The following is a 27697-nucleotide window of genomic DNA, read 5'->3' as shown; positions in this document are numbered from 1 at the left end:
CAAAAATGCCTCTAACCTATAAGCTCCTTGCCCAAGGACAGACATTTCCCAAAATGCTGAATGCTACTGTTTATGAGAGCTAACAAGCCATTTGTTTTCACGCCTCTAAACAAGTTTGTTTGACCCAACTATATCGGATGTGCATGATCACACGTGAGAGGGAGGTATGTGGGCAGGAGATATGTCAGGATATATACTTGGCCTGATTGGAACTCATTTGAAATGGGGTGAGTTTGAAATTAGGAGTTTTGCCTTTTTAAGCCCCTGCAAAAGGTGACTCAGGGACATTTTCTGGACAGACCTGGCTAGAGAGTTCATCAACCTGGCCAGTATTTAATTAAAACATGCTTCAAATTTGGGTTTAAGCTGTAGTAGTGGTTTGTTTGTTTGTTTGTTTGTTTTTTGACTAATAGGTTAAACAACCAGAACCCAGGTCCTGCACATACACACACATTTTACCACGAACTAAACTCAGCCCACAGGTCCTTACTTTTAAAAAATGTACCTGTTTGTATGTGCCTGTGTATGTGCCTGCTGGAGGATCACAGAGGCTAGACCAGGGCTTGAATCTCCTGGAGGTGGAGGTAAGGCAGTGAGCCACCCAGTGTGGGTACAGGAACCAAGCATGGGCCCTCAGCAAGAGCTGCAAGAACGCTCTCTCACCTGCTGGGTTTTCTTTCTAGTCCCAGGTCCTTACTTCTTGTTATATGTTTTTTTTCTTCCTTTCCAAGGGATGTGTTACTTGTAATTTATTACTTACTTGTAAACGAACAATTCTCTGAAATACATCTTCTCTCATGCTCATCTCAATGTCAAAACGAGAAAGCCTTTTGTCTGCTTCTGTGCTTGCAGCCCGCACTTCTCGGTCAGACGACACGTGCTGGGGGAAGTCCAGCATGGTCCTTTCCACTGTGGAGGGAGAAAAAAACTATGAATATGGCAGGGCCCGGCAAAGGGGCAGGAAGCCAAGCATCTCCTTTGGAGATGAGCAATTATGCTGCCATAAAGTTTTCATTTTGTGCGTTCTGCAAAGGCTCTTGAAGCTTTTATCAAGAGGTAGTTCTGGGGGTGGGAGCTGGCTGCTCCACTTGGCAGCACTGTGAACAATAAGCCCGTGCACTCAGCACATATCAAGGTACATCCAGCGTATAATCGATTAACTGAATTATAATGACATAGTTCCTATGCATAGGTGTTTTATGATCTGGGAAGGTGGAGGCATGGTGCATAAAAACAGATCACAGATCCTGTGGGTTGTGAACAAGAAGGATGAGGGGCAGCTCCCAAGGGCTGGGACACGGGGGAGGGGGGGTATGCTGTGGGGAACAGCTGTAGAAGAGGAAGGGCCTAGTGTGCTGTGGAAAATAAGAGACTGAAAGTGGGGCACCCAACTGGGACACCAGATACTTACAAAACAAGCCTATCAATGCAGCAGGAAGGGGTTTGTGTAAAAAAATGTTCTTAATCATTTCCCCAGCTACAGACTCCTTGCAGAGTCTAATCTAAATTACAGACCCCGCCTGAAATGCACATACTGAGTAAACATAAAACACTGTCAGTAGTTCTCGATACATCCAGTGAGCAGCTGTGTGCTGTGGCCGCACCGGTTCCGTGGTGGTGCTAAAGGTCTGTTCTCGTGTTCACATGTTAAAGTCAGCTGTTGTGTTTTCATATACTGTAATCAGTGAAACAGCAGTAACTATAAAGCTTTCAGGGATGGCTGTGGTTAGTTACTCTATGACAAGAAATATACCTACTCTCTCCAGCATTATTTTGTTCTGAAATAGAGTCTCACTATATATCCAGAATGGCCTTGAACTTATGATTCTCCCACTTAAGCCTACTGTTTAGAATATTGGTAAACATGTCCGGGCTTACCATCAGAATATTACCTGTTTTAAAAACTAGTAAAAATTATATAAGCAATATAGAATAGACATAAGTTATGCTTTATTCAGTAAGAAACAGCTCAGTTAAAATACTACCATACTCACGCTGGTCCTCTTCAAACATTGCTACCAATAAAGCTACTAAAACATGACAGGAATAGCAGAATGAATGCACAGTTCTACCACGGAGCCACACCCCAGCTCCACATACACATTCCTAAAAAAATCAAATACTGTAATTATACTTAAGCACTTGACTTTGTGTATAACTTTACATTTGATAAGGAAAATGTGGCACAGATTAAACTTTTCATTCATAGAGCACTATTTTACAACTATAGGTAATAATATAGTTACAATTTCTGCTAACTAAAGAGTAACTGAAGTCTCTCAAGAACCTAAACGGATAACAACGTGAAGTGCAGGAGCCTAAAACTGGAAGCAATCCTGAACAATAATACACCGAAGACCACTTCCTTCCTTCCTTTACCACAGAAATCTGGAAACAGACTTCATTTTCCCTGCCAAGCTATAAACAATGCTGTCTGTGCTCAGGCTGGACACAGACAAACACAGACACACAGCTACTCCGGCCTGCACCCCAGAACAGGCAGACAAGGAGTTAGTTTTGAGACATCTACTCCCTCAGAGGCTTGGTGGTTAACTCATAAAGATAAAGTTATGGAGAGCAATATCGAATCCCACAACTTCTATATATGTTTAAAATATTCATTTCTGAAGAGACCCAGGACTCAAGAGTCATTTTTAAATGAGCTCATGCCTTCTCCCCTCCTCACTGTCTTCTCTCTTCCCAGTGAGGCGCACACACTGGAGGCTGGCTAAGGGACAGTCATTGAGGAAGAAAAGAGAGCCTGAGCCAAGAACAAACCTGCACTGCTGGAAAAGCCTGTTATCCCTGTGTCTGACAGAAAGGAAAAGCAGACCCTTCACTCAGGAGTTTATAGTTAGGCCCTAGAAGAGGCAGTAGCCACTAACCAGAGAGAGGAAGTTGGTAGTAGGAATTGATATGGAAGCAGACACAGAGGGAAGAGAAAACACCATGTCCTTATGTCAGAGGCAGTAGGGTAGCAAACACTGGGTGATTAAGGGCTAGCAGGGGGAAGAATGAGCCATGCTGGGTTTAGACAGCCTTTCAATTTCCAGAACACACACAGAAATGTTTCTGCTATCCAGTTTGTAGTCACACCTATCCTATAGAAATACATCCCATTCTTAGAGGTAAGCAGAGTGAGTCTTTACTTGTATAAGTCTAAGGATGTGCTTAAATTACACAGACAAAGATGAGACATGAATAAAGAAAAATCAGCTGTAAACAACTCATGACTCAAGACACTAAACATTGAAGTGAGTGACTTTAAGAGCAGACCTGGGGGCATTTTAGATGAGACCACCACTAAAGTAGGTGAACCTGGAGTTCATTGGCTTCCATAGGCAAGTAGCTTCATCCAATTAGTTACAGGTCTGACTAGAACAAAAAGCAAGGCAGAATTCTCTAGTAGACTGCCTTTATATGTCATATAGCAGGGAATTAGGATTACAGGTCTACCCTGCATGGTTTAGGTTTATAATTGTCCACACTTATGTGAGCTAGCTCCCAATGAAAAATGTCTCTGCATCTATGCATATAACCTGTGGCTCTGCTTTAGAGAATAACATCATGAATATTTTCTTTCATTTTCTTCTGTATGTGTTGCTGTTGTTTTTGAGATGAGGGCTTGGTCTGCAGCCCCACCTAGCCATATATTTACTATGCAACACTAGTTGGCCTTAAACTCTCAGCAATCCTTCTTCCTCAGTCACCTCGATGCTGGGATCACAGGTTCCCTCTGTATGCTTTTCTCCTAGGCTGTTGTATACTTTTTAAAACTATGCTTTCAATGGCTACATTGAGTTACAGTGGATGGATGTTTGATCATTTATCTACCAGCAAACTGTGTCCCTAATTCTACAATAGTGTGTTTCTATATCAGCTGATATTTAAGGCTGGTTTCTGAGCCTTGGATATGAAAACAGTACCCATGTATGCATTATTTTACGTACGAATCTTGTCTTTCTTATTTCTTAGAATGAATTTCTACATGTAGAGTTGCTGAGCAAGGGCATGAGACTCTTAGCAGCTCTGACGTACAGAAAACAGGGTCAGGGGAGTACACACCGTGCAGCATCTGATGAGGCGCACAGACTTTAAGTAATTTAATTCCAAGCAATAATCAGCCTTGTGAAAGGATCAGTTTCTTGCAAAACTGGGTACCTGACTGTTCAGACCAGGGTAAAATGGCTGTAGATTCCAGCACAGCAGAACACTGGTGTGCGCACATCTGCACCCACCTATGTATTTCACTTCTATGTCGGCCAGCACTTGCAGACAGTTCTCGTAAGTTACTTCATCCAGGTCAATTGTCCCCACGGTGTCATACACCTGCTTGGTCTGTGCTATGAGCTCCTCTGTCCTTGTCCTGATCTGCTCTGGAGAAAGGTCCCATCTGAGAACATTCCTGCCCATGGCGGTGTAGGAAGACATGGCCTGAAAAGGAGATGTCATGTCCCTTCCCAACGTCATTCTGAGCCGAATCCTGGAACCACCAGCTCTAAAAAGAATTGGGGGGGGGGGAAAGAATAGAAATTAGGGACTTCTGTTGGCGGAAAGCTAAATTGTATAATGCAATCAGATTTCAAAAGGAAATTCCAACCCTTTCCCAAAGGAAAAAAAAAGAGTGAAAATATTACGTAGTATTTCTTATTTTCTTGCATAATTATAGTTTTAGTAGAATTTTTACCATTCAAATGTGGACTTGAATATATGAAATCATACAGAAGAAAGTTAGCTGTCAGATACATAATAATTGTCCTTTAAAAATTAATCTTTCATGTGCTAGTTTTTTAGAGTACATATATTTTAAAAAATTATAGGGTTTACTAAAAAACATTACAAATACACTCCTTTCATGTTAGATCAATCTCTCTCATAATTCTACAGAAGTAAAATTAGTAAAATTAACTTGTCTTTGCTAGAGATATCACATTGTGATAAAACAAAGACTGTCAGTAAGAAGACCAGTCCTATTTCCTTAGACATTCCAACTAAACACACTGACACTTGGCTTGTATGAGTATCTCCCTTCCCTTCCCTTCCCTTCCCTTCCCTTCCCTTCCCTTCCCTTCCCTTCCCTTCCCTTCCCTTCCCTTCCCTTCCCTTCCCTTCCCTTCCCTTCCCTTCCCTTCCCCCCTTCCCTTCCCCCTTCCCTTCCCCCTTCCCTTCCCCCTTCCCTTCCCCCTTCCCTTCCCCCTTCCCTTCCCCCTTCCCTTCCCCCTCCCCTCCCCTCCTCTCCTCTCCTCTTCCAGCTTCAACCCTTGTCCCAATTTTATAGCTTAGAAATAAAAAGGTCATATTTTCTAGATAACAGTTGCACAGTCAATATCTAGACACTGGTCAAAATGTTTTCCACATGGTGAAACTCAGACATTCAGCAGCCTTCAGAGACACTTTCTGTGGTCATTCTCATGTACTGATGAAGACACCAAAGCCCATCAAGTCTTCTGCCCAGTGTAACCTGTGTGACACAGAGTCACACAGTGAGAGTTGGGATTAGAAATCAGGCAGTATGGATCTAGAACCCCACTCCTAGCCACTATGCTAAGCTTAATTTCTCTTATCTCTTATCTCACAGGATCCAGAACTAGCCTTAGGGAGTAGTTCTCCCTGTTGATCAGTGAAGGAGCGTAGGCTCAGAGGCTGACTCACATGTTTAAGGTCATTTGCCCACAACAGACGGTCCATATGTACCACTGTGAGGGGCCCTGAGGATGGAATGACAGTCTGCCCAGGCTCCTGATGTTCTAATAAGGAAGAGAAGCCACAGGGATTAGTGAAGTTGCACTGCTTGGTGATGGGCACTAAGACAGAGCACACAGGGCAGAGGGAACTCTGAAAGACTCCACAGCGGATGGTATGAAACATCAGTGAGCAAGTACACTAGCCAAAGGCAAAGAACATGTGACCGAGAAGGTTGAAGGATAAAGAGGAAGTGGCCAATGTGGAGCCTTGAGACTGACTCAGTAGAGACACACATCCTTACTCTGTGGCTGGGCTGAGGCTGGGCTGTTTTAGTTGCTTTTGTCTTTTCTGCAGAGCTAGAGATTGGAGCTGGAGGCAAAGCATGCAAGGTGACTGTGCTCCCACTGACCTCCACCCAGCGGCTGCTCTCACACTGACTCTGAAGGCCGGGTTTCACTGGGTGAGACATGTGACCAGCTTGTATATCTTAGAGAATGCACCTGTTTCTCCCATTGACTAGGAGAAACTGAACTGGAAGATGAGAGAACTGCAGTGACAGGAAATTGCAGAGGCAGAGACAATATGTCTTGGTGTGAAGGTAGCAAGGGGGAAAGACTCAAGGGCAATGCTCAGGTTTCAGAGAGAACTCAGCAAGAGACTTGTAGAAGAAAGAGAAGGCAAGTTACGGATATGCTACATGTGCACAGGTATGAGAGCAGAAGTCACTGATCTCAAAGGTGGGTGTACTGACAGGAGTACACTGACAGGATGGCTGAGCTGGCCCAAGAAGTATGGACTGACTTCACATTGTCAGTGAGGCATGAGGACTAGGCCAAGCTGGGGTTGAGGGGACTATGAAAGTGAGCAATGGACAGGAAGTGAGTGTGCACCAGAGTCAACGTGCAGACAGCAAGAGTCTCAGTGCGAGATGGATAAAAAAATGCAGTACTTGGTTTTGGCCAGAGCCAAGAGTGGGGAGTGCTAGGGCATGAGGCAGGAGGAGGAAAGTCTGCAAGAAACGAGAAACAGTGGCTAAGGAAGTGAGGAGAGTCGAAGGCCAAAGGGCCAAGCACAAAGAGCTACACCCGAGGACAGGAGAGACCCACCTGCCTCACCTTTTCTCCACAACATTTCTTATTCGAAACTGGCTGAGGCTCACTCAAGGCCGGCACTTTGTTTTTCTGCTATATTTTTACTTCTTTTGTTTTCAGTGGAATAAGATTAAGACTGTTCCAAAACCTGTCCATATGTATTAAGGTGTAATTTAAATACTTATCTAATTAAATGTATTAAAATAATTTGTTTTTCTCTGAGATAAAGAAAATATTTTAAAAACATTTAAAACAGCAGTTACTGAAACACCAGTAAAAAAAACTGGCCAATGTAAAAAACTGGCTAAAATATATAAAAGTTAAGAAGTCTTCTTAATTCATATTACTTAGTATGTCACAAAATTCTTAATCCTTAAAACACTAACACTGGAAATCAAAGAGTCAGTTTGGGTTCAACAGCTAAGCACACCTATGGCTCTTGCAGAAACTCTAAGTTGGGCACCTGTGTTGGGCAGATCATGACTGCCTATAACTCCAGCTGCAGGGGCTCTGACATCCTCTTCTGAATTCTGTGGATACTGTACTCAGGCACACATCCCTCCATCTCAGACACACAATATACACATACTTAAAAACAACAACAAAAACCAATAAATCAGAAAAGAGACTCAGTTTATAGTAATATACAAGAGAAGGGTGAGAAATCTCAAGAAATAACCTAAAAAGCCTGTGCTGAGCAAACGGCATGGAGAACTGCACTGATGTTCTGAAAAGAAATCTTTGTATGATTTTACCTGGAATCAACATGTTCAGTCAATTAACAGATAGAAGATAACAGAACACAGTTTCCCTACAGCTTCAGGGGACGGGATATAAAACATGGACAGGGCACTTTAAGAAACAGGAAGCTCCAATCTGTGTTTAGTTACAGGAGCAGGCAGATGGAAGCAGCGCTGTGACAGTAAACCACTACATGAGTTCAATGGCGGGGCTGGAGAGATGGCTCTGCAGGTGAGAGCACTTGCGGCTCTTCCAGAGTCCAAGTTAGTTTCCACCACATGGCCATGCCAGGCAGCTCACAACTGCCTGTAACTACAGCTCCAAGGGATCCCAGACCTCTGGTTCCTAGCCTCTCAGGGCATCTGTATGTAGACACACACAGAGAGAGAGAGAGAGAGAGAGAGAGAGAGAGAGAGAGAGAGAGAGAGGGAGGGAGGGAGGGAGGGAGGGAGGGAGGGAGGGAGGGAGGGAGAGAGAAGGGGGGATATGAATAGAGAGACAGAAAAATAAGAAAAAACTTTAAGAAAAAAATGAACTCAAAACCAAAGCAGTGTAAGCCTCAAGGAATTTCCCTTAAATGTTTGGCTCTTGTAAGAAATCTGAAGAGCAGAAATAACGGAGTCTAGTTTGGACAGACTGTCTATGTGAACACTGGAGTCAGCCGCTTGTTGGCTGGGCCTGGGAGCAGAAGGAAGACAAAACCAGAAACAAGTCTTTAAATATGGAGAGGACAGCAAATGCAGGTCACAGAATGCTAAGGCCACATTGGGAGCCTCAAAGGATTGTTTCTTTGCTCTGGGGATCAACCCAGGGCCTTGTGCACATGCTCTGCAGGCGTGTTGGACAATGGTGGAGATGTTGGTCTGGAGTGGTCCTGCAGGCCAATGTGGCAAGGAGGGAGCAAAGACACCTATGCTGTCCCATACTTTGCACTATAGGGTGTGGAAAGGGGGCAGGTATAGAGGAAATATCTTCTTCATGTAGAGACCAGAAAAGAAAGGAAGAGCTGCAGCTGACTACAGCAGACTACAGCAGACTACAGCAGACTACAGCAGACTACAGCTGACTACAGCTGACTACAGCAGACTACAGCTGACTACAGCTGACTACAGCAGACTACAGCTGACTACAGCAGACTACAGCTGACTACAGCTGACTACAGCAGACTACAGCTGACTACAGCTGACTACAGCAGACTACAGCTGACTACAGCTGACTACAGCAGACTACAGCTGACTACAGCTGACTACAGCAGACTACAGCTGACTACAGCAGACTGACTACAGCTGACTACAGCTGACTGACTACAGCTGACTACAGCAGACTACAGCTGACTACAGCTGACTGAGTACAGCTGACTACAGCAGACTGACTACAGCTGACTACAGCTGACTGACTACAGCTGACTACAGCTGACTACAGCAAAGCTGGGTCCCATTATGCATGGGAAACACCAATGCTGAAGTCTAGAGCACAGTAGTTGCTCAGATGTGCGTGGGCTTCCTGCCATTCATCTAGCTCAAAGCCACACACACTTTTTCTTTTCTTTTAGGACTTCTTAAAGCATTACATGATTCGTATACATCCTGAAATTCACCCACATTCTTTGAAAAGCTTGGCAAATATTTCCTCCCAGTGCACCCCACCCCACAGTCCAAGTTGTTCTAAGATGAATGCCTCTAACCCCAGAACATACACTTGGACTGCTGTGAGAGAATGCTCCCATTCTCACCCCTCCCTGAAGCTGAGGATGTCTGTGCCCTGACTGTAACTGGCAGCCATTCTATGAGAAAGAGTAGGATTTGCTGTGCAACGAAATGAACCGAGTGGTAGAATAAAAGAAGAAACTAAATATTTAATGATCTCACTGAACTCGTAGATCAACTCACTCTGAAGCCTGACCCAGAGCCAGACTTTCCAGTGAGCCAATAAATCTGTTCTATTGTTTAAAACAGTTTAAGTCCAGTTTTAGATTTCTGGGCTTCATATAGAATCCTAACTCGTAAAGGAAAACAAATGAATTGGAAAAAAAGAAGGGAGGAGAAGGAGGAGGAGGAGGAGGAGGAGGAGGAAGAAGAAGAGGAAGAGGAGCAGCAGCAATACTCAGTCCCGTAGAGGTCAGAGTATACAGAGTGATGGATAGGATGAGAGGCTCTTCCGTGCTTCATGTTGGGCCCAAATATGTTATTCATTGTAGCCTTTATCTTTCTAAAATAATTATCCCTGCGACCCCTCATGGCTACAGAGAGCAGAGGACTTTGAGACAAATGTAGCCATGACCATGACTGACTGCGTCTGCTGAGGTCCTTGGACAACTGAAAGGCTGGCCTTGGGGTTGCTGGGTACATGAACGGCAAATCTAAGAGTGCTGTCTGAAATATAGAATTTCTGCTCTCCTATCATTCCTTGAACAAAGCAGTGGTTCTAAACAAGTTTTCATTATTGTTAAAGAGCTTTAAAATGAAATAACATCAGACATTTTCCTCTGGAAACCTTCCCCGGTTCTTACTTAGATCCTGAAGCTTAACTGAGATTGTCAATGCTGCCATCAGGCCAAAGGGACATAACTTTGCATGGTCCCCGCTGCAACTAATGAAAGCTACCCACTCAAACACATTGTTTTCCCCTGAATTCAGGGGGACCAGAAAAGAAGAAATCACAATGCTACAGCCAGCCGGACATTAAGCATTTTACTTTTATATATATTCCTTTTTCTACTTTTTATATTCCTTTAAAATATTTATTTCCTTAGTGCCTGTGTGCAGGCACCCGAGTGACATAGCACACACATGAAAGTCAGAAGACAATTTCCCAGAGTTGGCTCTTGCATCCCACCTTGTTGAGATGAGGTCCCTCTTGATGGTTCTACTTCTGCAACTGTGCACTCCAGGCTGGCTGGCCTGCATGCTCCCAGGTGAATCTCCCTGCTCTGTGTCTATCTCTCCACAGAAGTACTGGGATTACAGATGTACATTCCTGCATCCAGACTTTTACATGGACTCCAGGGATTGAACTTGGTCAAGCTCGTACTTAGTAAGCACTTTTACCTGCTGAACCATTTTGTTGGTCAGGTAGGTCAGGTATTCTTTTTCTTACCCTGGATTTCATCTTAGTATCTTTCAGGATTTATCATTTTTGTCACCAGAGGAAGACAACAGAGATGGGTAGCTTCCCAATATTTTAAATATTTGACTAAGTATTTTCTCTTTGAATCATCCCGGCTTCTCCTCTCTACCTTCATTTATAGCCATCTTTTTTCCTTACACGACATTTTCAAACTCTTTCAGTGTTTTGGATGCTGGTGTATTATTTCCTCTGATGCCTTTGAGAGAGCTCCTAGGTAGGAAACAGCATACCTTATGCCATTCTGGAAACTGTTCTTTTGAGAATCTAGTGAGGACTTTTGAGCATTGCCCCTAAGATCTATAAAAGTTGAAAGCAGGAGGCACAGCATGAGCCTGCATTGTTCCATGGGAGTTACTAAATGCAGTTATTTGAAAACCATAATCTAGACAACTCAGAAACCTTATTGTCTAATTTAAAATAATTCTTTTTTCTTTTGGCAGAAGTCCAAGCTCTTCATAACTTCTGTCCTTCTCGGTTGTATCTTTTCTTCACCGAACTTTAAAAAGATTGTGTGCAACTTCTAATGAGGAAATAATAGGTGCCTCAGGAAGGTCTATGTCTGAGGGTAAGATACCCTGTGCCCATAAAACCAAGGAGGTACTCAGGCAGAGGAGGGAAGATGAACAGACATGGACAGGGGTCACCAGGTTGCATTTTTGCTAGGACAGGTGAGCATGCCACAGTTCTTCTGGTTACTAATTGCAAACATCTTGTCCCCCTAGATTCATCAGCCTCTGAAGTGTGTTGAAGGCCCACCATTTCCTCCTGCCAAGGTTTCTTTGGCTACCATATTTCCCGAGATCTGTCACCTTTCACCTGAGCACTCACTTTAGACATTGAAGTTTCTATCGTCAACCTGCTCAGTTACTACTATAAGAGTTGTCTTGTAGTGTAAACCACACTGGATTTTTCTCAAATATCTCATTACTTCACACGCTCCTAACAAGTCCCCAGTACACACACACACACACACACACACACACACACACACACACACACACACGAAGAACTGTGAAATACAATTTCACATTTCTCCAAGCAAGTCCTGTGTCTCTTCTCTGGAAGGAAAAAGCGCTGGGAAAGACAAGAAGGGAGAGCTCATTTGCAGAGTCACTCCAGGTGTTAAAACCTCCACCCAGTTCTTACAGTACTGAGAAATAAGAATGAGCAAACATTGTTTTCAAGAACACGGCACAAAGAGAAGACTGTGTCCTTCCTGGGAGCAACAGGGAAAGGCACTGACAACATGATCAGAACAGAAATAGCAGCCAAGCATTTCAAGGAATTGGTCCTTTTCAGGAAGTATAACAACTAGGTAATACAAACCAGCAGCTCTTGGTGAAAGGGTGGGAAAGCACGTATTGTATAGATGTGGGTGTTATAAAATACGGCTTTATTTTTCCTATGAGATTATTTACAATCATGATTTAATTGAAAAAAAAAAAAAAACTGTGTGTGCATGTGCCTCCACAGACAGACAGGCAGACAAGCAGACAAACACACACACACACACACACACACACACACACACACACACACACACACACACACACACACCTGTGCTGCCTGAAGAGGGCAGAAGAGGGGTCAGATACCCTGGTAGTTTGTGAGCTTCCTGACTAGGTCTTGGGAACTAAACACATCCTCTGCAAGAACAGCATATACTGTTAGCATCTGAGCCATCTCCCTAGCACTCTCAAAAGCATTTTTTTTTTTTTTTTTTTGAAACAGGATGGCTTGTAACTTATATAGAACAGGCTAGCTTGGAACTCACAAAGATCTACTCGTCTTTGCCTCTTGCCTGCTAGGACTAAAGGTGTGCACCATTACAGCTGACGTTGTCCTGTGGAGGACAGAGGGTAGCTTGTAGAGGTTGGTTCATTCCTTCCAACATGTGGGTTTCAGGGATCAAACACAGGCCATGAGGCTTGGTGGCAAGCTCCTTTTTCCCGAGCTACCTCACCAGGCCCTTCTACTTGTCCCTTCGTGCCATCTATTCTGTCCCTAACCTCAGTGTTTTGTGCCCTAACTGATGAAGCTCTCTCTGAGCTTCCCCTCCCCCAGACTAGCTCAGAGCACTTCATTCCCACTGTGTCCTAACAGAAACTAGCTGCTATGATTTAGATTAACTCTTGGTTTTTGTTTCTTGAAACATATCTCTCTGTGTGGTCCAAGCTAGCCTGGACCTTGCTATGATGCCCAGGCTAGCATCAGATTCATGATCTTCCTGCCTCAGCCTTCCAAGGGCTCTTACAACTTCCAAGTGGGATTTAGGCATGTGACATCTTGGCAGGCTGTCACACAGGTCTTAAATGTCGCCCTAAACTGAAGGCCTAGTTTCTAATGCCATGGTGCTGTTGGGGAGTTGGAAACCCTTTAGGAGAAGCCCCAGGGGAAGGAAGTGAGTAAATGCAATGTGATGGTTACTGACTGTCAGGGAGACAAGTTCTACAACCTCACAGCATGTCTGACTGTGGTGAGGCGACCCACCCTAAGTATAGGTGGCACCATTCCATAGCTGAGGTCCCAGTCTGCATATAAAGGAGAAAGCATGATGGGTGCCAGCATCAACTACTCTGCTTCTTGAGTGTAGATGCAGTGTGGCCAGTCACTCCCCACCCCCCGGCTGCTATGACGTCCCCTCCACCTTGGACTGTGAACCAAAATAAATCCTTCCTTCTTCTCCTGCCTCTATCGGGTGCCTATCCTAGTAGCAGAGGAAGTGAACAGTAAAGGAGTATACCACAGAGAAGAGTAAGGGGCTTCACCTCCTCGGCCACACACACCCACTACCATGTGCTTGTGCTGTGAAAGGCCAAAGTAACAGATCAAGCAATGGGGACTGAAACTTCTGAATTTTCTTTCTTTGATCCTGAGAGCCTCAGGTGCTTTGTCATAGTGACAGAGAGGTGACAAACACACCTGAATTCCTGATGATTGGGTTGTTCTATCCACCAATGAAGTAACTCATTCTCTCAAGTTCCTTATGCAACCAGACCTCAACAAGGTACACATTTTTTAGATCTTTGAGGGTTTCCAGGTCATCTTCTTAGTCCGCCCAGGCTGCTGCCTTCCTGCTTTATCGCTCATCAGCTCAGCACCCAACCTGCACTCTTGGCTCTGAGACTAGACCACAGAGCCTTACCCCCACTTTCAAAAGATTTATCCTAAGAAAGACTTTACTCCTCTTTATTTTATGTCTCTGTGAATATCACATGTATGCACTGCCTGCACAAACCAGAAAGGGGTGCTGGATCTCTGGAACTGGAGCTGTAGACAGTTATGAATTACAAGTGGGCTCTGGGAACTCAAGTCCTCTGGAAGAGCAGTACACACTCAGAACCTCTGAGTCCTCTCCTGGCCCCCAGTCTTCCCCGTCTTAAGCTGTGCGGTCATGCTGGAGAGGCTTCAGGGAGTGGATGAGCTTCAGTTTCATCTTTGTGATCTGTCTTACCTTAAGAATGCTCACCACTACTTGGAGCCGCTCTTCAGAGATGGTAAGAGCAGTCTGTCCTTTACCACAACCTCCTATCTTCCCAGCTCTCACTCTGGACCGCTGTGGTGCTCCCCTGGCCATATCCCTTAGACCTTCACTCTGTGCGTCCCTGTGCTTCCACACCCCGCTGGGCTTCTCTGTCACCTTACCCTTAGGCCTGGCTATTGTACTTCCAGGGCCCTACTTTGGCCTCACCATACCTACATTCAGCTCAAGAGGTCGAAAGGGATGAGCTCAGTCAGAGCTGCCACCCACCCCCACAGCTATGTTCCAGACATCTAGGAGCCCAGATTTCCTTGTTCAAAAGGCTCCCTGAGCCTATTTTGTTGGAAATGAACAGCACTGTAGGTGTATGCACATCTTAGACTAAGGGTGGCCATCAGGAGGAAACAGTGCAGTGTGAACATACAGTGGAGTCTTTTGCACATGTAGGGGTCCCAGTCTAAGAGCTGTTCGGGTGAGCTTCTACAAGAACTCCTGCCCCCGAGCAAGTACCTTAACAGGAAACCTCATCTATCCATTCAATTGTCTTTCACCAAAAGTCCACCTTCTAATCCTTTTGCAATTCATCTTAAAGATCCTGCTCAAGACCACTCAACCAGCTACCTTCTCTGTCCTTACCATCAGGTAATCACACTGCACTATGGTTTTTCTACTATCATATCGGTGTCTAACTTGAACTGGATTTTAATGAACTTAGAATCGCATCCTTAAAAGTCCTTCTTCAATTCTGCATACCACTGACTTTGAACCATGACTGGTTTCCCCATCTTCCTCCTCTGTCTGGTTTCCCTACCTTTTTCCTCTGTCAAAGACTCTCCTCGATGTTTCCTCACCATGGTCACAGGATGAAAGCTCCTATTATAACCATAGTCACGCCTGTTTCATTCTTTCCGCTTCGCACCTCACAAGTCTAACAGGCACCCACCTTGGCTAACACCTGTTTTTTGCTCTGGGCTCATCCACTTCACTCTATGGATCTCATCATACCATGTCCTTTGGACAGGCTCTTCACACATACATATACTCAGTGTCTTTACCTAAACAAAGCAAAAGCCAATCTCCCCTGAGCCTGGGACCCCACTAGATACCACTCCCCCTATTCTTTACTCTCCTTTACCCAAAGCATCTTGAGGATGGTCCAGTCATCCTCCTGTCCTTATCCCTCCTTTACCCTTCAACCTGCTTTAACCTGGGTCTTGGCCTCAAAAACAAGGGAACTGTTGTCACCATGGTCTCTTATGATGTCTACTAAATCTCACTGTCATTCAGTATTTACTTATCTTGAATTTTTTTTTTTTGTGATATATGACAACATTTTCAATTCCTTCCTTTATAAAAAGAAACACTGCCTTCTCCAATGCTTGAAGTTTGATTATTTATTGATTGATTGATTAATTGATTGATTGATATAGGTCTCCTTATGTAGCCTAGGCTACCCCCAAACTTGAATTCTACCTGCCTTGGACTCCCAAAAGCTGGGATTAAAGAATATACCACCACACCAGTTTTTTACTTGTTTTTTTAACTACTCTGTCCTGCCACCCCTGACCAGTTGGCTTCTGTGAAAACTGGTCCACTTTTAAGTGTGTCTCGCTGTTTCTTCCTAATTGCTACCATTTGCTTGCATTTTATTGTCCCAGGAATTATTGGGATTCCTTAAGAGTTCCTGGGGTTTGGCTGTCTGGCACCTTGCCTGATCTTCATTGTGCCTCCACCTGGATGACTACACATGCCACCCAGGGCCATAGGCTTCCATCTCTGTGCTCTGGACTGCTATCTCTTTTCTACTGCTTAGCTCCACTGGAATATTAATGACCACCTCAAGTCAGCATGCCCTAAGGTAAATAAATAATGTGCATCTTACTTTTACCTGCTTCCCAGCCCCTTAGTCTACATAACAGTAGGAGTCCTTACTATGCATTCAGCTCTCAGTCAGAGGTGGACTCTTTCTGGGGTCTTTAGATTGACTTTCCAGACTGCCTTCAAGGGAGTATCCTAAAATGCAACCTGATCATAGCACCCACCCTGTTCAGTGGTGGGGTCAGGTACCAGGTGCCCAGGTTAACATGCACAGCCTTTCTGGACCTGCTTGTACCGGTGTATCTCTCTGCTTTCTCTGTACCACTGTCCTGAAGTTCATGCTGCAGACATGCCTTTTACATCTTCCTCACTCTCTGTCTCTCCCAGGCCTTCCAGCATTTCTCCCTTTCCTTGGACGACTACTGTTCACTGACTTCTTCGCTTCCATCTCTTACTTTCTAGATCTCAGTTCAGACTTCATCTTGTCTAGAAAAGCTTCCGTGAACATCTCAGTTCAGGAGTTCTCTGAGCTCATGCACACCAACAGAAGACCTGACACGCCAATGAGCCCTTGGGCTCACCCGTGTCTTGCTGACATTCACAGACTGGAATCTGTCTCCATTCTGTAGTCCTCACATATTGTTTACCTGAGGTACATCTACACACAACCCACCACAATAGAGTGCTGGAGCTGGAGCTGGAGCTGGAGCTGGATCAGAGGTTGAGTGATTCCTGATCTTCCAGAGGACCCAAGTTCAGTTTCTAGGACTCACAATGGCCAACCCTGGGGTACTGAATGACCTTTTCTGGTCTCAGGTGGCACCCATACTCAAATGGCACATGTTCACAGTGATAGACATAGACACATAAATACAAGTAAAACATCACTTAAGCTTATTTGTTCAATACTTTTCTTCTATCACTTCCATGCTTAGTAGTTCTATCTGAGTATGTGGTTCCAGAGAGTATCACACAAGGCTCTGACTTTGGGTAATGGTGATGTAGTGTATGTAGCCTTGAGGTGCTGGCTGCAGTGTGAGCATGCTAGCTGTGAAGGGTGTGGACTGCTCCTGCCCCACCCCAGTCCAGTGCAAATGAGTGCTGTCCCACCCCACCCCCACCCTCACTTCCCCCAACTCCCAGCCTCTGTGTTGGAAGATACAGCCCTCACCAAAGAAGAGTGCCTAGTCACCACTGTTCTACCAAAGAACTTGCTTGTTCACTTAGGGAACTTTTTATTTGGCTTAGGACTGAAGTATTTAATAAGCAGAATGTTCTAGATCTAGAATGCCTTGGCCTACAGTTATGTTTCATTAAAATAGCTGCATTTTTACTCTGAGGAATTAACAAGCAGAAAGGCCATTTTTGTTTTGTTTTTTCTGAGTTAATAGGGAAAGTTATTAAGCACAACAAATATACCCATTTCTACCTTTTCCCATCTGTTTTAAGGAAAGAAGTCAATTTGGGTGGGGGGGTGGGGGGGTGTTCGGCCTTTACACCCTACACACCTCCCACTCACAACCTCTTCCAGTCTCTCCCTGCTCTCCCACTAGAAGCGTCCTGGCAAGTGGCTTTTCTTGTTCTTTCCATATTCTTTTTTCACTTTTTTCACTAAAAATAGTTACTGCCGTTTAATCCCTTTGCAGTGCTGGTGATTGAAGCAAGGCCTGTGTGTGCTGTGGGTTCTGAACCCCTGAGCTACATAGCTCTGGCTCATTTCTCCAGTGCCTCAAACACTTCTCTGTTCCTCTCATGGCATCTCTTCCTTCACTCATCCTGATGCCGACCCTGGCCTCTCTCTCTCCAAAGCTCCTTCTCAGAGCTTTGGCAATCACCCAGAACCCCTGTACCTGGATCTCAAGCTGGAGCTCCACGCCCACAGACACCTCAACAGCAGCAGGTATAAGGTTTTATCCTCAAGAATTTCTGCCTCAGTTTGCAGCTGGCCATATATACTGGTGTGCACCATCAACTTCAGTATTTGTTAAGAGACAGACACTATGCCATAGGTTTACAAGCATTTTCTTATTTAATTGCAGGACAGAAAAGAAAAGCAATTTGCTCAGGTCGAACAACAAGTGTGAAGCCTCATTCCTGACTCTGCTCTACTAAGGCTGCAACCACAGCCCACAGCAGGAAAACGTCAGACTTCTCACTGGGACACCCTCCTGCTGTTAAATAAGGAGAGAACGGTGAGCTAACGTGTAGAAACGTACACTAGTTGTCTGATGTGCCACCTCTACCATTCCCACGGGACTGCTGCCGGGACTGAGGAGGAGTGTCCCACTTTAGCCTTCATCCAGCTCTGAAGAACAGGCTGTCTGGGCTTGAGCAGCTTTCAGCTAAGGGTAAGCTGACTCCAGCTGGGCCCCTGGACAGCTGCCCTTTGCAAGCTGTTCTCAGTAATCAATAAGCCACCTGTAAGTGTGCACTCCCAGGACAAAGCAACTCTTCCTCAAAGTGCCAAAGGAGACAGACTATTTACATTTCACACAGAAGGACTCAGCAGAGGTCCTCTAAGAGATAGATTTTTCAGGAAGCTAATGATGGGTATGAAAGTCATTTCCCTGGTTGTACATTTCGGATATACAGTGGACTGTGATGATGGACAGCCTGGGTTCTACTACAAGTTGGGGCTGGAGAGACGGCTCCACGGTTGACTACTGCTCTTACAGAGACCTAGGTCTAGTTCCTAGCACCCAAATGTGGCTCACAATTGTAACCCCAGTTCCAGGGGCTCCATTCCCCTCCCCCCAGTTTCTTCAGTTCATGTGCTGCACATATACATACTCAGGCACACACTAGCACACATAAAATAAAATCTGTGTTTTAAAAAAAGTATTAACAGGTGATAGCTGCTAAGTCTTGCAAGAAATTAAGGTTTGTCTGTCTCACTGTACAGACAGAGCCCCAGATTTTGTACTCTGTTTTACATTACTTGTATAAAAGAATACTTTATTACCGTTTGCTGTGGATGAACAGCTAACAGAACTGATCGACAGCATCACAGTTTCATTCTGAACAGCATTTATAGAGGCTCTTCTAAGTCTGCAAACATTACTCACATTGGCTTCTTCTAATGAAAAATCTGTGATGCTTTAGGATCTATAGGTTACTCGACCTATATATTTGGTAGTGAAAATTTTCAAAATAAAACAGCCTTTTCTTAAAGGATTTTTTAAGGGAAAAAAAGCCCTTACATTAAAGTTAACCCCCCTATGGAGTATCTGGCACAGTACCTACTATTCGGTACTATACTATTAGGTACGTACCCACCTGTGTGGATAGCAACGTTACTAACACCCAGGACGGCGTATTCTACAAATAGCACGTGCTTTGCAATGACAGAGTAAGCCAACACTGACAAGAGACGAAAACCTTCATGTGTTCATCTCAGAGTGACTCCTAAGCTCAGATCAAGCTCTTAAGACTTCCCAAGTCAGCCAGGCAAGTGATGGAACCACAAACAAATTTCTGAAGACCAGGAATGGAGTGGCAGACTCCATCAGGACAGGGCGGGGAGGAGAAGGGTCACAGAAGAGCAGGCAGTGCAGGCAGGGCACCGCCATTCCCCGGCTCCTGCTTCCACCTGCTGGCACAGGAGAGGAACTGTTTGTAGCCTGGGTAAAAACTGCTGGCAGCACTAGAAAAAACCACAAAAACAGTGAGTTTCAAGTCCTCTTGTCAAGGTAACATAGCAAACAGCACAAAACAAACAGTGATGCTGATGCTGGCATTCATCCTGAAAGCCTGATAAACCCAAAGGCACTGCCATATGTTTCTGTTAGTTTGTTAGTGATGGGAAGACAGTATCTGGATCTACAGCCCGGGTGAAATCCTCCTGCCTCACAGTACTGTGGTTGCAGGCGTGCGACCTCATGCCCAGCCACGTCATCTTCTGTCATTGTGCATTCGACTGTTGTAGCAAGTGTACAGCACATTCTCTGACTAGAGCGAATGCTTTGGAGCTTGGTCCTTTTTGCTCAACTGAGGCCTGTGTGCACTAGGCCAGCTCTCCGTCACTGAGACCGAGGCCTGTGTTCACTAGGCCAGCTCTCCGTCACTGAGACCGAGGCCTGTGTTCACTAGGCCAGCTCTCCGTCACTGAGACCGAGGCCTGTGTGCACTAGGCCAGCTCTCCGTCACTGAGACCGAGGCCTGTGTGCACTAGGCCAGCTCTCTGTCACTGAGGCTGAGGCCTGTGTTCACTAGGCCAGCTCTTCGTCACTGAGCTGTACCTCTAGCCAGTCTTGTTCTTCCCACAACTTGGTCTTTGATAGTAAAAATATTGTAAGAACACTTTCCTCTACTACGCCAGAGTGTGCGACTTCCTCTTTTGGAAGGACTTACAAGTAGAGCACAGTACACAAATGTTACAACCCATAGGAATGAACAGGGGTGGATTTCAATCCTTTCTTTAAAAGTTGATTTTGATGTTATTATAATAGGTGATAGTTTAGTAATAATATTAGTTTGGATTTGTAATGTAATAGAAAAAGTTGTTTCTAAACTTCATTAAATGAATGAAAAGATTCTTTGAAATTATCTTTTCTAGAAACTAGGAAAATAAAAAAATCTTAGAAACTGCTTATGGTCATATAAAAGATGATGAGATGTAAGAAAATATGTGAGACAGTTGTTGCTTAAAAAAGAGAACTTTCATGTTAGTTCATATTCCAAAATTATAAACTAAACAGAAAAAACCTCAGGTTCTAAGAAATGAGTAACAAGGCAATAGCTGATTCTCCCTTATTTTGTTTATGATACAGTCTTGATCACATGCTCTAGACACTTAATATAAACAAGCATGAAAAGATTTCTATGCTTACATGAGTGGCCCAAGTGAAGGTGGCCCAGACCACAGAGCGCCAGAGCAAGCCCAGATTTTCTAGTAAAAGTCTCTTAATAATTTATCAGGAAGGCCTGGCCACAGGGACATGCAGCCTACGTCAGGAAAGCAGTTCTGCATGAATGCAATGGTGCCGGCACGTTTAACTGTGAATGCAATGGTGCCGGCACATTTAACTGGCATCTGGGGTTTACTTTTCAGAATTGAAATCCTTACTAATTACTCGGGAGACTAATTCTCCTCTTCCTGTGCATTACTTACTCTTGGGTGCTTTTTTGAATGTGTTGTTTATGCATGAACATTTGATTGATGAATGGTGATGCTTTTCAATGTGGATTCAATTGCTAATAAGTGTCTGTTTTCACATGTGACAATGGCATTGTGGTTATGTGGTTTTGGAAAATGATTATCTTTCTTAGTGCTACAGGCCAAAATAGTTATGCTGAAAACTAAATAATGGTGGATCTGCTTAAAAAGCAGTCGTGGAGGAAGCGGTATGAGAGAGATGGGTCAGGGGATGACAGTCTTGAAGCATGGTGGGGAGGTGTAGTACATAACTTATCATTGAAAATGTATGCAAAGAAATAAATTTGTTGTTTCTTTTTATATTTATCTGAGTATTTTTTGAGATGAGCATTTCATACTTGCATACAATGTATTCACCCCAATAAAAAGCTTTATTATATTTAAATGCATTTAGTCTACAGCCATACTATCCTGAACACACTCGATCTCATCTTAAATAGATGTAATAATTATTCATGGTCCTAGCCCTAGCTGCTGTTCTGAACTTAGGTGGTCAGAAAACTGCATGAACTCTAAATTAGCATACTCAAACTGACAAGATGCTCTAAGGCATAATGGGGGAACCCCCAAGGAGTGAAAAAGAACACAGTGAGAAAAACAGAAAGCACCAGCAAGCGAAGAGCCACAGTTCACAGCAACGAGGGCTCCCAGCAACCTGCCAGTTCTAATTCTTGGCTTTAGGATGCTGGCCAGTAATGCCAGGTCTCGGGTAACTCTCTGCCCAGACTACAGCCTTTCTCTCACTACAGGGAGAGTATAGAGTATATTAGAGACAGACTGCTGGGACTCCAGTAATGCTGACAATCTTAAGCGTGAGGAGGGCAACTTGTGAGTGTGGCAGAGAGCCAGCAGGCAGCTTCATTTAGGAGCCAACTTCTCTTGCTAGCTTCTGCATGGCTAACCCCTGCTGTTAAAGGAACAACGACATCAAAGATTCATGTAGCACACGTTATAAAAACCTTATATAAACTAGCTGCAGTATCCCAGCACTACTAGACACAGAACTTACTATTACTCCATCTCAGACAGGATAAGACTGGGTTAACACCCCAGAGTGGAGGCAGCTTAGCACCATTGTGACTCCGGCCAGTCACATTGTCACCTTTGCAGCTCCACTACTCTGTTTACGATGCTACAGCTGTAGCCACAGTGGTCTTCCTCGGCTGCTGCTTCTCTTCAATCTCAGGTGTCTTTTTTGGCAGACATGCAGGGACATAATCAGAGGGCTGGTCTGGCAGAGTGAACTCTAAGTGACCAACAGTGAATATGGGAAATGAAGGTAGCCATGACACCTTCCATTTCTACAGTACATGCGGAACCTAGGCAAATGACATTAATGATTTTAGATATTTTGATGGCCGATACTTCTTTAAAGCAGGGTAGAGAGTTTCCTGACCAATAAAAGATAAAAAGTAGCCTATAAAAAAAACCTTCCTAACAAAGATGAAAGATGTCTAATTACCCAGTAGAGCTCTTTTAGATTTGCAAGACGCACTGAGACCAAAGGAAAGAGCCTACTTAGATGAGTCCATGGTCATTTACTTCCTGGGTGCTTGCCCTAAGTGTTTCTGTGCATCATCCCAATTACTTTTCACTCTGCAGATGAAAAGATGAAGGTGGAAAATGCTGAGTTACCCATCAGTTAACCATGACACACATTGAAGTAAGCAGCACATCCGTGTGCCGTGCAATCTCATCCTAGGGCCTGAACTTTAGCCATTTACTAAGCTGCCTCTCAACCAGAACATTTCCCATTAGAACACCAAAATTGTGGAACCAGCAGCTCAGTCTGCTTCTATCACCTACAGCAGTACCATATGACAAACCACTGTCAGGGAGAGAGGAGGGTGACCTGGGAGATGAAGAGGTTTCTGGTTTGCAGGGTCATGTCACACATAGTTCCAGTCACCAAGCTGAAATTCAGAACTAGGTTAGAATGGGACTTTCATTCTTTTAGGGATGTGGTGTTGGGTAGGAAAACACAGGCTCTGAGAGCTGGGTGGTGGGTGGGAAGGAGCCCTATGTGCACTGATTTCCAATGTATTTGGCTGGTGATGTCAGCAATGTCCAAGTGAGATGTGTAGTGGGCATCAGGAACTCAGGAGAAAATAATGAGCACAACCTGAGCACCCACGGGAGAACTTATAATATCGTGCCAGGGAACCTAAGCTTCTTGTATGGCCATGGCAGCTCAGCCTGTACTCTCAGCACTTAGGAGGCTAGAGAGCCTGGGCTATCCAGTGAGTTCTAGGCTAGCCTGGGCTTCACAGTTATCCCTGTTTCCAGTAAGTAAACACACAAGTAGAAAACCTTTAGTGAGGGTGTGAAAAGGCACTGTGCTCTGGATAAGCTCTGGTAGCTGACTTTAAAAGACAAAAGAGATGCCCCACCCCCTACCCCCAGTAAAGGACAGTAATCTAGATAAACAACATGAATTAAAAGGAGCAGTAGTAGAAAAAAAATAGATTCAAGAAATATTCAAGTGAATTTTAAAAAGCAGCAGAGCTTTGTAAAAGCTGAAATGCTACTGAGTTTCTGTGAGTGAGCTGGCAAGTGAGATGGGCTTTGGGGAATAACTACTAGGTAAGTTTCAGATGTGACTGTTTTATTCTCAGGTGCCAATGAAAGATGGGAGTGTATAAGTGTGCCGGTTTTAAAACTTTTAAATCTATTTTTAAAATTTATTAATTTTTATTTTATGTGCATTAGTGTTTTGCTTGCATGTATGTCTTAGTGAGAGTATCAGATCTTGGAGTTACAGACAGCTGTAAATTACCATGTGGGAGCTGGGACTTGAACCTGGGTACTCTGGGAAGAGTACTCCCAACCACTGATTTATCTATTATCAATGTGTGTGAGAGTATATGTGTATATGTGTCTGTGTGTGAATGTATGCATGTATGTGTGAGTGTATATGTGCATGTGTGTGAGTGCGTGTGTGTGAATGTGTGTGAGTGTGTGTGTGAGTGTGTGTGTGAATGTGTGTGTGTGTGTGTGTGTGTGTGTGTGTGTGTGTGTGTGTGAATGCAGGTGTTTGGGAGTAGGTGCTTTCTTTCTACTGTGAGTTCTGGAGACTGAATTCAGGTCAAGCTTAGTGGCAAGCACTTTTATCTTGCTGGCCCAAGTGTGGTGATGTGGAGCTGGAGACAGGACTGGAGACAGCTGGTGCTGAGTAGGAGAGAGAAGTACTAATCTGGAGATTCACAACTCTCTGACGGGACTGTGTTGCCTGTGGAGAGTTCGGATGTGGATTAGTTCCTTTTGCTATGATCAAGTACTTGAGCAGACACAACTAAAGAGAAGAAAGGCTTATTTGGGGCTTATAGTCAAGGGAATGTAGCCCATTGTAGCACTGTAGGTGTGTCAACAGAGGCCTGACATGACTGGTCACGCTGCAGCAAGTCAGCAAGCAGAGTGCTCAGGAAGCAAGGCCAGGCTATAAAACCCCAACAGAACTCCAGTGCTTCTTCTAGCAAGGCTCTACCTCCTGAAGATTCCACAACTCCCCAAAAGAGTTCCTTAGCTGGGACCATGTGTCCAAACCCAGGAACACATGGGGCCCTTCTACATTCAAACCACATGTGTACAGCAACAGAGGACTCTGGCCAAGTAGAGGAAAGAACTGAGCAGTAGCTGGATGGAGGGAAGGTTCCAGAGGGATATAGTGTGGAAGCTGGAGTGTGTGCCTAGGTTAAAGGAAGGAAGGCAGCAGGGAAGCACACAGAAAGGGTAAGAACAGGAACATGAGAAAACCCATCACCCAAGGCTCAAGTCATAGCAAAGGGTGCTGGGTAAGACTGGTCAGCCACAAGGACAGTTATGAACTTAATGACTCTGCGATGACATGTGCTTTCACACGGAGATCGACCAGCCAGGCTGGAAATTATTCCATTTGCTGACTGACAGCCCAAACTTGGTATCACCTGATCACTGACTCTCCTGCCTTTTTCTAGACAACCACATCAGTCTTCCAATTGCAAACTACACAGGATTTTAAGACCTTTTTTCTGGGTGTTGTTTGTGCTATCCTGTTCTTAGTAGGTAGTTTATTTAGCAGAAAATCAAGAGCTCACAATTAACGCTGTTCACAATCTTTTCATTAGACTGGTTCTCATGAGTAGAGATCTAGAACTCTGATCCTCTGATCCTTCGGTTTTCCTCTTAAAACTTCTCAGTAGGTCATCCAGGCCCTCCTCCTCCTCCTCTTCCTCCTCCTCCTCCTCTTCCTCCTCTTCCTCCTCTTTTTCCTCCTCCTCCTCCTTACTGGTACCATTTAGTAGCTTCTTTCCAGGTGGAGGTGATGGAACCAGGATCTTGCCCATGTTAAGCACCTGTTCTACCACTGAGCTCCTCTCAGTATCTCATCAGGTACTTCATTACCCAGGCCCTAGTACTCCTCTTTCTCTGCCTCGAGTGGAAGGGGGATGCAGTAAGTTACAATGCTTGGTATCAAACACTGCACTATATTTTCAATACAGTAACTCCTCCAGTCTTTACAATGATTGTAGGAGGCATTTAATATCCACTCCGTGTTAGCTTAGTGAGACAGCATGACTGAAACCTCCATGGACCTCAGGATCTGCACAGCACATTCCCTCTCTCAGCTGATTCTTTAGTTCTGAGCAGCCCTCGCTTTCTTACCCACTGTGCTATTTTTAAGTTCTGGTAAACAAGGGATTAGAGAACATTGGTCTTCCCAAGTCCAAACCCCATGTCCTTCAAAGCCCAGCTGCACACATAAATCATGTCCTTGTCCCTATTTCTATCTTGAAAGTGATCCCTCTCCCTCGAACTGCCAATTTCTCTACTACTATCTAAGGGATTTATCATCTTCACATTTATACTCCAATTATTTAAGTATGTAATTTTTTACCATTACTATACTGAGTTTCCTTTGCCTTTTAACAAGCAAAATAAAAACAAGGTAAGAATTAGTCCTGGCTGGAGAGATGACGCAGCAGTTCAGAGCACTGGCTGCTCTGCCAGAGGACCTGAGTTTGATTCCCAGCAATCACAGGGCAGCTCACAGTTCTTTAACTCTAGTTCCAGGGAATCCAACATCCTCAGAGACATACGTGCAGGCAGGCAAAACATCAATCCACATGAAATAAAAATAATTGAATTAATTATAAAAAGTCTGCTTGCACACTTACCACACAGCATTCCTTAGGCTGTTATCCATTGCTCACTTTCAGCTACATTATGGGTCTGCATGATACATCTTTCTCTGAAAGTGTTTAGAAAAAAAATGCTTCTAATAATTCTGTTTATTAAAAGATTCATGTTATTATTTTAATTTATGTGCATCTATGTATGCCACTTGTATACTGATGCCCTCAGAGGCTAGAAGAGGGTATCAGAGTCTTTGAAGCTAAATTGACAAGCTGTTGTGAGCCACTGAATGTGGGTGCTGGGAACAGACCTCCTTCTGGAAGAGCAGCAAGGGCTCTTAACCACTGGGCTTTCTTTCTAGTTTTCCTTTGCCATAAATGCCAGACAGCCCATAGCAGAATACTAGACTGACCCAATGCCCTTTCAACTATTCTTTTGTCTTTAATCGTCTTCTTCTTTTACCTCTGTACATTTATTCATTTATTTTTCAAGACAAAATTTTGCTATGTTGCCCCAGGCTAGCCCCCAATGTGTAGAATCCTTCTACTTCAGCTTTCTGAACTCTGAGATTATATGTATATGCCAATAGACCTGGCTATTATTTCATTCATTTCACTGTATAATTTTAGGTCAGTAATCACAAGTGCAGTTTGAGATTAGATATATTTGAGAAGGAGGAACCAATTTCATTAAGTAGATAATGACAATCTGTTTCAGAAAGGGCCCACATGCACAGTGCCTTGCAGGTAACAGCACCACGTTAAGGTTTATGGAATAAGAGAACGATGTTCTAGAGTGCACACACTGTTGTAACCAGGCACGTTCCATCATCCACCATCTCTGAACCTTTACAGCACGTCAGTGTTGGTAAGAGCATTTCTGATGGACAGTTACACATCTTTTGACTGGTGCTGGGTCCTTTTATACTCCAGCTCAGGTATGCATGCTTCTCTTCTTTTCAGCTAAGTCCAGGCTGTTAGGTGGGTACAGTGCTTTTGGCACTAGATTTAATAATTTAGGAGCTAGATTTAATACAGCAGGTATGAGATATGCTCTAGGTATGACATCATCATGGTGTCCTTGGGCTGGGTACTTTTCCCACCATATAGGTGAAACTGCATGCCATCACTTGTTAGTTTGACCAACTAGAATCTGACTCTCCCAGGAACATTCCCTGTTCACAGACATGTGTGTTCTCAATCTCAAGTACCTCTCGAGTCATAAATGTCCAGAGAGTCTGGCTCCCCTGCATGAGCTGACCCCAGGCCCATCCAAAAGAGAGTTGCCTTCTGCTCCTTCTCAGTTTGATTGCTTCTGACCCAGTATTTCACAGACTGGTACTTCTTTCATATCTAGGCCAACAGATTTAGAAGAGCTCTGCTTCTGGAGAATCATTAATTAGACTATTGCTTTACAGAAACTATTGCTTTACAGAGCTATCAACTGTGTCTGTAAGGGGCTAGGTCACTCTGAATGCCTCCAATGAGG

The 27697-nt window shown here is 44.2% G+C and overlaps 1 protein-coding gene across 2 annotated transcripts in view; it reads right to left on the bottom strand.

The window, feature by feature from the left end:
- Positions 1 to 27697, bottom strand: part of Nln (neurolysin) — a 92326-nt gene that overhangs the window by 53971 nt on the left and 10658 nt on the right. The window contains exons 2-4 of one of the 2 annotated variants that reach the window (XM_034523465.2): positions 26251 to 26324; positions 4239 to 4498; positions 761 to 909 (exon numbers count right to left, since the gene is read on the bottom strand). In XM_034523465.2, coding sequence (XP_034379356.1) covers positions 761 to 909; positions 4239 to 4470 — 381 coding nt within the window. In that variant the 5' untranslated portion in view covers positions 4471 to 4498; positions 26251 to 26324. The remainder of the gene's footprint in view (positions 1 to 760; positions 910 to 4238; positions 4499 to 26250; positions 26325 to 27697) is intronic. The other variant, XM_034523464.2, reaches the window with a different exon arrangement.

Source organism: Arvicanthis niloticus, chromosome 19, assembly GCF_011762505.2.
Source record: "Arvicanthis niloticus isolate mArvNil1 chromosome 19, mArvNil1.pat.X, whole genome shotgun sequence".
NCBI classification, from domain to species: Eukaryota; Metazoa; Chordata; class Mammalia; order Rodentia; family Muridae; genus Arvicanthis; species Arvicanthis niloticus.
The sequence above is the reverse complement of the archived record's forward strand: the minus strand, read 5'-3'. Positions and strand labels throughout refer to the sequence as shown.